Here is a 13,130-nt window from a genome sequence, read left to right as displayed (position 1 = left end):
GGTTCTCCTCCCCAGGGCAGAGAGACACTCTCTGGATGGGGAGGGGTGGTGTCAGAGATTCAAGAGTGTTTTGCCTACATCTTCAGTGTCTCTGTCAGCAATATAAAGTAAAAATCAAGTACTTTGCTCACTTGTTTCTTGGTTTTTATAAAGGTGCTTTTTCTGTGTAGATGTTAAACTGGTGTCCGGGCAGGAAGGGTGGTCGGTGAAGCCTTCTATTCCACCATCTTGCTACACTTCTTCAAAAAAAAGTTTTTTGTTCATTTGTTGTTATTCTGACCAGGATTACCCCAAAATGGTCAATTTTTGTTATTACCCCCAGAGACAGACATGCTGAATTATATTTATCAGAAGCAAATGTTGTCAGTCACCAAAATTTCAAGCCTTAGAGACATGTTTGGTTTCATATCCTATTTCCAGTCACCAGGTTCAGTCTTCCCCTCAAAATGTTTATCTGTCCTTTCTTCACCATTTCAACTGCCATCACATGGGCTACGCTGCCCTCTTCATGCATGTCAAGTATTCCAGCAACTTCTAAAGAGTATTCTTATGCTTAGACTTTTTCTTGCTTCTGTGCATCACATTTAAGGCTGTCCAGTTAATCTTCCGTAAGAAATATTTAGCCCTTGTCCCTTTTGTACCAGTGGAGCCTCTGGTGGCATTCTATTTGTGATAATATTAAATCCAAATTTGTCTCTTTGACTTCAATGTTCTCATAATTGGCTCATGTATATTAATTCTATCTTTGTTTTATAATACTATCCCAAAAAACATTTCGATTCGTCAAACTGATATCCACCAAACATTGTGCTCATTTCAAAGTACAACTGCCTCAACATATTGTACTTTGTAATATTTCACTCAATCTCAAATTGTAACAATTTATAAATTTGACGTATTTCTGTAGTTCACTGTAATGTCTTTGAAACTACAATGTAGTTCATTGTAATGTCTTTGAAAACAATGAGGAAGTCTCATTCATACTTGTAACTTCTGTAGAAGCTACCATGTTTTCATGTATATAGTAAATACTCATGTCATGTATATAGGAAATACTGCAGTTTCCCAGACATGCCATGCTCTCCAAGCTTGGAATGATTTCTCTTCATCCTTCTCCTCTGTTTAATAAGCCTACTTCTCCTTCTTCATGATTCAGTTTAAGTATCATCTCTAGAAGCCTTTCCTGAAATGCTCCAGGCCTTCTACATCACAATGTGGGTAGATCTAGTACTCCTCAAATGTGCTCACAGAATACCTTATATTTTATCACTCTCAAAGCACTCTGTAGCTCAAAATTATAATAATCAGTTTGTCTATCTTACCAACTTGATATCCCTTTGAAACCACAGACTATATTTATGACACAGCATAGTGTTTATGACTAGAATACTACTATAGTATCTGGTACAAACTACAGATGCACAGTTCATCATAATGAACATGTGGATTTGTTTCCCCAATTCAAAGAAAATCTACTTAACAGTAGAGACTACGTATTACGTTTCTTGCGTCTCCCAGAGCGACTTATTCTATGGGTACACACTAGATTACAGCTTCTTATAACTGTCTTAGTTTATGGCTCTCTTGCCGTCTCAGTAATTTTTTCATGCTCCTACTAGGCCAAAAGAAATACCTAGTTGTTCCATATATTAATTAGGTAGGTGATAACTTAGCCATTTGAAAAGATAATATATAAATATTGAAAGGAAACTATTTTTATTTCATCCTTAACTATAGTTCCTTACTCATGAGAATTTTGTACATATTAGGCATTGCACAACTTCTTAACCCTTGGAATAATATGGGATAATAACACGCTCATGTTCTGTTCCACATTGGTTTTTGCATAGTACTTGCTTTTTATCTCAGTAACATCCAAAATGCCAGCTTCACAAAGATATAATAAAAGACAAAGAAATGTAACATAAACAAATATCGACAAGCTGGTAGTTCATCTAGTTTCAAGAGCTCAAGTATTGCTGCATTATCTTCTGATTAAAAAAAAAAACTTGCAGCATCCTTATGAATTCATTGCAGCATCCCCCTCTTGATACACAGTTTGGAAAATCTTTTGGTAATCATCAGTAACCATCTGTTTACCTGCTGCTTATTATGCATGGCACTATGCTAGATGTGAAAATTACATCAGTAAATAACATGGTAATAATAATAGTAGTAAACAACAACAGTGGCCATCCTAGCAAGAACAACACATACTATGTTCCAGGCACTGTGTTAAGTAAATGAAATAAATTTATGCTGCCTTATTAGCAATTTAGTGGTACTGAAGATTCTGTGACCCAACAAAGATGTGTGTGAAAGACATAGAGCTAAATGAAATAGAATATAAAAAGGATTAAAATAAAAATACAAAAGTCATGCTTTACATTTTTAGGTTAAAAGTTAACAAAATGGTCAGGTATATTATCATTTGATCCTCAGGATGATTTTGAGAGGCATGTATACCCTGAAATTTAGAAAACTTAGGCTACTTAACCAAAGTTATAAGCTTATAAAACAACAATATAAGTATTTTAAATGTATTGTAAAAGGATTTCACAGTAATTATTTCAGAAAAAAGAACTTTTTAGAATTAAATTATAAAAGTGATAATTTTTGAAATATTAGTAATTGGGTACAAATCTGTGAAGTAGGAATTTGCCCTGCACCTATAATAATACAGGAATAGAAACAGATATCCATAGTGTAGAAAGGACAGTAGAGATTATATTCTCTAATACATACATTCTTCAACCTTCCACCCAATTCATCTTATCAATCCTGGATAAAATGATGCACATTTTGCTAGATCGACTGTGATTTCATAGTTTCAGTTTGTACAGTCATACACCATATGGTGATATTTTTGTCAATGAGGGACTGTGTATGCAACATTGGTCTCTTAAGATTATAACAGGTATTTTTACTGTTCTTTTTTTTTGTTTAGATACACACTTACCATTGTGTTACAACTGCCTATAGTACTCAGTACAGTAACATGCTATATGGGTTTGTAGCCTAGGAGCAACAGACTATACCTAAATAACCTAAGTGTGTGGTAGGCTATACCACCTAGGTTTCTAGAAGTACACTCTATGAGATTTGCATTACAAAATCTCCCAATGATGCATTTCTCAGAATGTATCCCCATGGTTAAGAGACAAAAGACAGCAGTGAGCTAAAAATTTTCACCTACTTCTTCTATCTGTCCCTCTTCAGCTAAGTTAAAAAAAATATATATATATATATACACACACACACACATACATACAGATATATCTATATCTATATATCTATCTATATATAATATCCCTTTGATATTTTTACATGTGTATATATAGTATGCAAATATGTGAAGAATGTGGCTTTATCTTTTTTCTTTTCAAGGCTAAACACTTCAGTTCCTTCAATAGTATTTGACAAGGTTTCCTGCTTTGTCACAATATCACCTAACATTTGCATGATAGTTATGGTTTCTAAGCTTTTTCACCTATCTATTATCTTTCTTTTTTGACTTGTTTCTAAGGGCCTCACAACAACTATGCAAAGCAGGTATTATTAATCCCATTTAGAGATCTGAAAGTGGGCCTCATACATTTTTAAAACTTGGTCAAAATTACATGAGTCACAAGCTAGGACTCAAATCTAACCCTCTTTACTCCTTAGCACATTTATTTGACAATCAGTTAAAATTCTTTTGATCACAAGTAACAGAAAATTCAGCACAAATTGACTTGAGGGGAAAAAAAAGCAGTTACAGTCTCATATGAGAGAACATAAAAGAACTTAAGAGTGGGCTTCATCTAGTATGCAAACAATGTGATCAGGAGGCAAATTTCTTCAGTTCTTAGCTCTGCCAATGATGCTGTTTCTATTTTCTCAAAAGCTCTACATATGTGGTCCCAAGACAATTACTAACAGCTTTAAAGATTTCCTCATTTTCTTACTGTGAACAACAGAGTTTATATACCTGAGGAGGCAAGTCCTCAAATTGAGTCTGAAGAGCTTGGCTCAAATTATGTATGCATCCTTGGAAAATGGGGATGGGAAATAATTATTAGCCTAAATCAACAAGTACCTACATGTAAATTAGAAAGTAGGTTAAATTTCCTCTAAACCACATCGCTAAAAAATAAATTATCACATTGGGAACAGAGGAATAGATGCTGAGGAGGTACAAATGAATGTCTAAGACATTCTCATTCTGATTTGGAAATGTCTCTTTTAAAACATGGTATCTTTTGAATCTACATGAATGGTATAGTTGAATGTAATGCTTCCGTTTGACCAGTGAAAGAGAGTGTACTACTTTACTACGACCTAAAAATTCTACTTGTATTCATGCAGCCATTCATCACTGTAGAGCAAATATATACTAGTTGTTCAAAGTAAACATTTTTCTGAAGCTGAAAGTAATTATCCTTGACCTCTCAGAGTATTTTCCAAGTTTTTCATTGAGTAACAATAATAAGAATCAGTTCAGTTTGGCATCCAACTGACAGTGTGATGAATACTTCTTTAAAAAGGGGATAATAACATTTGAAGCACTATTTTAAATAACTCTAATCTTGGTAAAATGTTCCAATTAAAAGCTACCAAAACTCTAAGAGCCAAATTGTGTTGTTGGAGATCCAGTTGAATTTTTAAAGATTAGTATGTCTCCTTAAAACAGTGCTGGTCCTATATATTATAATCTATTGCACTTTGTTAAGACTCAGCTCCTCCTTTCAAGGTGCTCGTAATCTATTGGAAAAGACACAGAAACAGGTCTTTTTATAATAATATGGCTGAGCAGTGGTACAGTTATATACTGAACGCTCAAGAGGAGCACTTGATTTAATCTGCAGGGAGGAAACAAAAGTTTTATGGAGGGTAAAAATGATGAATTATGAAATAAGAGTGGGTTTTGCCAGTCAGGAAGCAATGGGATTCTAGGCTGATGGTGCAGTATGAACCAAGGCCCAAGACCATAAAATAGCCCACTATGTGTACCAGCCATTTGGTTCTAAAAGCATGAAATGTAAAACAGAGCAGCAGAAGACGAGCTAGATAGGTAAAGACCAGGTCAATGAAACATGTATATTTTATGCTAAGTAGTTTGAACTTTTATCTTATCTTTTATCTTATAGGCTACAGGGAGGCACTGGAAGAATTTAAAGTGGGAGAATGATATCCATTTCTCGCTCCAAGTTGAAAAGGCACAAAACTGGAGGTAAAGAAGTCTATATAGGAGGTCAAGGTAAGCAATAAGAATATTGAGACAAAGATAACAGGTTTGAAGTAAGTGTATATGTTTAAGGATTATTTTTCAGGTAAAATGGAAAGGTTCTGATAATTAAAAAGATGTGAGGTGGGTAGATTACAAGGTCAGTAGTTTGAGACCAGTAATTTGAGTCTGGCCAATATGGTGAAACCCCATCTCTACTAAAAATACAAAAATTAGCCAGGTGTGGTGGTGTGCACCTGTAGTTGCAGCTATTCGGGAGGCTGAGGCAGAAGAATTGCTTGAAACCAGGAGGTGGAGGTTGCAGTGAGCTAAGATAGCACCACTGCACTCCAGCCTGGGCAACAGAGTGAGACTCCATCACAAAAAAAAAAAAAAAAAAAAGGTGTGCAAATGAGGACAAAACGGAAAATCTAGGATGAATTCTCATTCTCTGGACTGGAGAACTTGGCAGATGTATTATAGACATCTCACTGAATGACTATAACTGAAAAAAAATATAATAGAAGGAAAAAAGGACTTAGATGAAAAGGTATCATTTCTCTATAGATACGATACATTTGATAATTTAAAATGTCATTATGATTTTATTATCATCTAGGTTATTATCAAAGTATTGTAAATAAAAACTTTAAAATGAATGAATGAATCAAAACTAAAGAAGTCAGCACGGAAAAATTTCAGGGTTGTGAAAATAGCCTGCTAAGCTAAAATAGAAATGCTATTTCCTTTTTTAAAAGAAGGGTCAGGTGGCAGTACTAAATTTCTTAAGGAAAATTTAACCACTGATTGTAATGTCTGTGGCTTCTCGGGAAAACATAACCCCAAATTACAGTGGCTGTGGTTATAAACTATTATGAAGAGCTTCCAACGTCAGACATAGTTTGAGTGTCTGTATGCACTGGAGTTCTTTTACAGGACTTTGCTAGAACAGCAAAATTAATGATTATCCTCTTTTTGCCTACTTTGGTGTCAATAACAAACGTCTTTTCCTTTACTTAACAAAGACTTTTAGGTGACCCAGAATTAATTTAATATGAAAATCAATAAGCCAGGGTCATAAATTTTCCTCTTATTATCTCAGAAAAAAAGTACAATCTACAATCAACACTAAGACTTAGTCTTAACTTACAATCAAGGCCAAAAGAAAACATCTCTCAAGTAAATTCTGAGAATTATCTACCACAATACTTAGGTACTCGGTTTTCTGTCATAGTTTAACATTTATCTCCTCAGTAAATGCCAGTACTAGCAGAGAGGAAATCTGGAGGTAAATTCTAAAGCAGAAGCTGATTTTTCCCTTTTCATTTCTCAGGAAAAATTTAGGTGGCCTAAGTTACACAATGTTTTTGTGTTGCCATACTAGATCATTTCCTAATTTCTACTGTGACTTAGTAGACAAAGAAAGATATTAACTGCTGTTAATTATGGTTGCTTTTTAGTTTTCTTTAAAAGAACATTTGAGTGCTGTGAAGTGACCTAAACCTTAGAATTCAAAAATGGCTTCCAAGCTTTTAAAAAGTCAGTCCCTTCAGTTGATACTCAAAACAGTTTGTAGGTCCCTGGAGAGTGGCTCTTCAGGTCTATGTATCCCAACTAGCTGCTAAACACCTAAAAGACAGAATGAGCACTGGCCTCTGCATCTAGGCTGGGGCTCAGCAGAAAGTGGCAGAAGCTGCTGTTCATAGTGGTGACCTGAGCTTCCTAGAAAGTCTGGATGAATGCCTGGCTACTCAATCATGGGTTACAGGGTGACACAGACAGCACCAATAACTTTAACACTTTCATTATTTCATCTGAAGTACAACTGTTACGTGTGAAACTATTTACAGTATTACACAGTTAATCTAAAGTGGCCATATTCTTTCTAGGTAGAAGATGGACACAATCTATAAAAGAATGTCATAGAACCCTATCTAGAAATTATTTCCTTTTTATTTATTTGGCTTTAAATAACAACTATATGCTTATTAATCCAAAATTTCTATCTCCAGCCTGACAACTCCCCTGAATTCCATTTCTATATTTCTAACTGCCTACTCAACATTTCCTCTAGGCTCATGAATAAGCATCACACATTTAATACACACAAATTAGATTTTTTAACCCCATGAAACTTAACCTTTTCTCACCTCAGTAAATGAAATTACATCCAAAATCACCATCCATCCAGTCAGTTATTCTGATAGTAATTTGTTTTTTAAAAATCAGCTCTATTAAGGTATTACTTACATATAATTTTCACAAATATTAAGTGTGTAATTTGATAAGTTTTGTCAAATATAAGCGCTATCACAATCAAGATATAAAACATTATTATCACCCTCAAAAAATTCCCCTGCCCTCAGTTATTGTAACTACTGATGTGTCTTCTCTCATATCACTTTTGTCTTCCCTAGAATTTCATATAAATTGAATTATATGAAATGAAAATTTACTGAGTTTGGCTTCTTTCCTAACTATATTGTCTAAAGAAATCCCCTACAACCATTATCAGCTAAATATATAACCCCGAATTTTTTCTTCCTAGCCCACAGCACCACATGGCATGATCTTGCTTATCATATCATAGCTCTTTTCCAACTTGAATGTAAGCTCTATGAAAGCACAGGGGCCTTGTCTATCTTGCTTAATGTTGTGTGTCAGAAACGTGTAACAGTGCCAAAACATGGCAGAGGCGCCATAAATGTTACAGAATGGACAATACATAAAAATAACACTTTCTTAAAGTTTTGCCTATAGAACTTATCTATCAGTTTCCTAGGATCATTTCAAACATTAAATGATAAATGACATAAATCTGTACTTTATACTAAGATGAGAACACAGGGAGATGGAACTGAGTAGTGGCAAATTACAAGGCCTCAGGAGTTAGGCTGCCTGAATTTGAATACTGCCTGTTGACTCTTCTAAAAAGTCACATGGCCTCAAACAAGTTACATAATCTCTGTAAGCTTTAGTCTCCCCATCTGTAACAATGGGGATAATAATAGTACCTACTTCATAAGATCATTGTGAGGAATTGAGATAAAACATCTAAAAACATTAGAAAAGTGCTCAGCACTTAGAATTAAATTAATGATAGTCAATATTGTTAATTATTGCCATCTCCACCACCACCAGTTTTGCTATTATCTTACTGCTACTATTTTCTGCAGGCAAAGCTACAAAGAAAAAAAGAAACATAAAAATACCTTTTTAGCTAAACTAACTTAATATATTTGCTTAGAATAAAGGCAACTTAATGAAACTTGAACATGGGGAACTATTATTGTTTCCCTTATTGTTATCAGATAATGATCTGTCAGCTTTTGTAATGCCCTTTATTTGAGGGATTTTCCCTAAAAGAAGTAACAAGGACATTAATTATAAATGTGAAACTCATAGTTAAAATCCTGCAGGGTATGTACAAAATGAAGAGGCAGTATTTCAGATTTCTATCACTAGTAGCCCAGGGGTAAAGTCTATTTATAAATTATACTTCTAGTCTTGCAACAAAACTAATTTAGGGTAATTAATTAAACTCATGGGACTTTATACAAACCAATCTGTAGTAATATATTAGTTTTTCCAATTGGCTTTTCCTAGGAAACTAATATGATTAATTAATAAATGATATCTATAAACTTATTTGAAAATTTTGGACAACAAATACAATTAAGTCATAAAAAGCATCTTCTGGGAAGTATACTCTTCAGGGATATTCACTGCATGTTTTCTACATGCCTATTTTTCTTGTAGCTGGTATTTTACAACTAGCATAATTTTCATTTTTTTGAACGATTATAATCAGATACATTATTAATTTACTTTTTCCTTTACCTTGGGAATTTAGAAAAGTATTAAAATACCAGATGATGTCAACAAAAGGCGAAATAGGAAAACCCTGGATCCTCTGTCCTTTCATGGAAACACTCAATTTACAATGATGCATGCACAAATACCCTTTGTGGGAAATCCAGACACAAATTGAAAGGGTCCTTCACCCTGGGCAAGCATGAAACTGGCTATACTGAAACTGGTAGGAAAACTCAAGACCTAACTCTCACCACAATCCCTATCCCCAGCACAGTGCCATATGATCCAAAGGAAACCCACAGCTCTCAACTTCTCTGGTGGGAAGAAAGTTGGATTACATGTCCAACCAACCTTTCTAGAAACTGCCCAGGTTACTCGCTTCTGTCTTACCTATCTCAGAGCAGTAACAGGACCTGGCATACTACTGATGCCTAGGGGCCTGTGAGAACAAAGATAGCAGCTTAAATTAACAAGCAAACAGTTGCTATAGCCTACCCTCCTGCTCAGTCCAAGAAAGAGGGCAAAAAACCTCAGATTGCAGCCTCTCTCTGGGGAGGGAAAGAGTTGGACTACATGTCCAAAGTTCTAATTTTTCCAGGGGCTCCTGGGAGACTGGCTTCTGTCTCACCTATCTGCGAGCATTGGAACACCATGTACTATAGACAGCTATGGGGTGCCAACAACAAACACAGCAGTTTGGATTAGCATAAAGGTTTGAGAGGCCCACAAAATCTCTGATCAGGTTGATTGGTGTGGTTCTTCACCAGTACAAGGCCAGTCAGTGAAGACTGTGAGAGGTAGCTGTTATTTCTAACGCATAGAAACCAAAATATAGAGTCAAGAAAAATAAATAAGGAATAACGTTCCAAACAAAGAAATAAATGTCCTGAAATCCATCCAAATGATACAGAGATATATAATTTAACTTGGCAGAGACTTTCTAGCAAAACGTGCAAACATTTGTAAGGAAATTAATATAATTTATTCAAGACATGTTTAGATTGTCTTCACCATATTCTGAACCTAGAGAGGACAAATTTCAAAGTAGTGTATCATATACTGCATGTTTCTTGTAGACTCTTGACAAATCAGCAGAGAAGTGTGCTCTTTAAAATATATTTTTTTCCATTAGGATGATGAATATGTGCTGATTTTTTTCATGCCTTCTTACCCAATTCAAGTGATGAATGGCCCACATCTCTGTGAGGTTAAAGGAATGTTCGGGGTCATAAAACAAATTTAAATAACCTCTCCCGAATAAGAACTTAGCCAATGAACTTGACCTTACTGGCATGAAATTCCAACCAACTGAAGTGACAGACAAACATTTTATGTGCAATAGGTATTCAATATATATTTATTGATAGGTTACGGTAAGAATTAGAAGGTAATATTGCTTTAGTGAAAAAATGCAAGAAAAAAAAAAGATCTGCTACTGTACTACTGTTATCTTACCATAGATGCTACCTACAGATCTGTTTAATTTTTGTAATAAATGGGTAACTGTGTGTTCCTGAGAATAAACAAGTGACATCTTCTAAAAATATAACTTTTATCTTGGATATTAAAAACTTTGAGCTTTTTAAGGCTTAAGATGAATGAGTCATAAAAAATCTGGGTTGATCTGAAAGATTAGTCATTTTAGCTGCATTTATAATGTGAATAAACAATTGTATATTTAACAGTTTGAACATGTGAGACTTCTATGAATGTTATTCTTTTGCTTTTGATACTTAAGGGAAGATTTATTTAAGTACTTCTGCCTATATATATATAAAAAGACTAATTCAAGTAAAATAGAACCGTGCAAATTCAATTACAGAAAAACAAACTAAGCTCATGTTTCTAATTGTCAGATAAACAATCAAAAGTTATTCTGCATGTAGGCCATGCCTGTTGATCGTTATGTATCTTTATGAGACTATAGGGAATATTTGTAAAGTTTTATTAATTATTGTTACCAACTATAGGTATAGAGATTTACAAATTAGAATTATAAATTAATTGAATCAAATTGTTTTCTACATAAATATATTATTTTGTATTGATTGAGTCTGTGTGCATGTGTGCGTCTGTGTCTCTATGTATGAGAAAAGGAAAAACAACACAGAAAGTTTAATGTATTTGCAATGACTAAACATAAATTTTGTTTTGACCTTTTAGAAAATAATGTAAAAGGGTAAAATGGTCAGTTACTAAGTTTTCAATATCAGAAAGATGAAAGCACATTAAAATATTAAAAATGATTAATTCAAAATATAAACATCAAAATGAAAATTAAAAATTAAAAAGTCATAAATATCTACTAAGGTTGTTTTAAGTAAGATAAAAGATAGAGTAAGGGTACTTCATTTTGAGAAAAATGAGAAAAAAAGTAAATATTTAGTAACAGTTAATATTACTAACCTGACTTATTTTTCTTTGTTCTTGTATAGCTTTTTGAATTTCCTGAGATACTTTTTCTTGATCTTTTGCATGTTCTGTCTTCCATAATTCCCTTTCTTCAGCATGGGCTTTTTCCGAATTTTTTCTTTCTTCTTCTACGACTTTTAAAACTGCGTCCTTCATTGCTTCTTTTTCAAGCTTCAAAATAAATAAAGACCAGAACAAATTTGAAAGATTGACTGCATAATAATTTCTTGAGTAACAGACTTGGTTAACCTAAAAGATAAAAAACTTTGATCGTATAGTGTTTAGTTCTGACATTGCTGTTTTTATGCATAGTAAATAACTGCTATAAACTAAAATCTATTATTCTTTTTTATACAAATATTCCTACTTAATTTCCATGGCATTTCTAATCTTCAAAGAAATCAGGCCTTAGGGTGAAGTAGCAGATTTCAAACCATATGGTCTAAGGTTCCCTTTACAATCTTAAAATTATTGAGGATATCAAAGAGATTTTGTTTATGTTGATCATATGTATTAATACATATTAGAAATTCAAGAAAAAATAAAATTATTAATTCATTTAAAATTAATATAATTGACTGCATTGATATTAACAAATAATATATTTTGTGAAAAATAACTACTTTCTAAAATTAAAAAAGTAAGGAAAATGCTACTGTATGTGTCTGTAAATCTCTTTAATATCTGACTTAATAGAAGACAGCTAAATTAATTCTTATTTCTCCCTTCTGTGTTAAATCTGTAATGATGTTTTTTAGTTGAAGTATATAAAGAAAACCCAGTCTCACACAGATAGGTAGTAGGAAGAACTGAGTATTTAGTAGCCAGTTTAGATAATTGTGGATATTCTTGATGATTTCACATCAGAACTTGACAAGGACTAGTTCTTAAAGGTTAGGTGCCATAATGAAAATAAAATTATGTCAAATGAAATTTTCCTGCTATTATATTACAGTCCTTTCTTGCAATCTGAATGAATCGTTTATCGATGCATAATTTTTAACATTTTTATGTGAAAAATATTGATTCATTGAGTTACATGTCTTCTCCAGATGCTGACACATTTCTGTATATCATAATTTAAAAATCACATTTGTTAATGTTACCATAAATCTCATCAGGAACATACATATTGGAAAACAGATACAAATTTTCTAAAATTCGACTTTTTGCTTTAAATCACCTCAAACTCTATTCCAAAGAAAGAGTGCTACTTTCCATTTTGTTCTTAAATCCATACTCTAGCAGTATACAACTTGTCCACCTTCTATATTATTCACATCAAACATATATGTTGACTCCGTCTTCTCCATATTTCTAGAATTTGCCTATTTCTTTCCTTTCCAAACTACTATTACTGGTCTGTTTCTACCACTCAGTATCTCTTAGCCAGACTTTTGATGCATTCTATGAATTCTTTCCCTGCCTCTAGCTTTTGTTGCCTCTAATTTCCCAAAAGTTAATGTCAATTACCATTAGATCACAAACATGTTTTTAAAATGTCAATATGTCTCCCTCATCCTATGGAATAAAATTCAAACTCTGTTCAGAATGCTAGCCATCCTTTCAGGCTCAACTCAAAAGTAATTTATTGCTTAAAAAAAACTTCTATGACATAGATATATGATGTACATACTCATACTAATTTAGTGCATTCCTCCTTTCCCTCTTGGTATATAAATAGTATTTTTCTTAT

General features: G+C 33.4%; 1 protein-coding gene across 11 annotated transcripts in view; it reads right to left on the bottom strand.

Moving 5' to 3' along the window:
• Positions 1–13,130, bottom strand: part of CCDC91 (coiled-coil domain containing 91) — a 347,553-nt gene that overhangs the window by 69,587 nt on the left and 264,836 nt on the right. For all 11 annotated transcript variants that reach the window (XM_054442943.2, XM_054442947.2, XM_054442944.1 and 8 more), the window contains one exon: positions 11,429–11,605. In XM_054442943.2, coding sequence (XP_054298918.1) covers positions 11,429–11,605 — 177 coding nt within the window. The remainder of the gene's footprint in view (positions 1–11,428; positions 11,606–13,130) is intronic.

Source organism: Pongo pygmaeus, chromosome 10 (assembly GCF_028885625.2).
Source record: "Pongo pygmaeus isolate AG05252 chromosome 10, NHGRI_mPonPyg2-v2.0_pri, whole genome shotgun sequence".
Classification (NCBI taxonomy): Eukaryota; Metazoa; Chordata; class Mammalia; order Primates; family Hominidae; genus Pongo; species Pongo pygmaeus.
The sequence above is the reverse complement of the archived record's forward strand: the minus strand, read 5'-3'. Positions and strand labels throughout refer to the sequence as shown.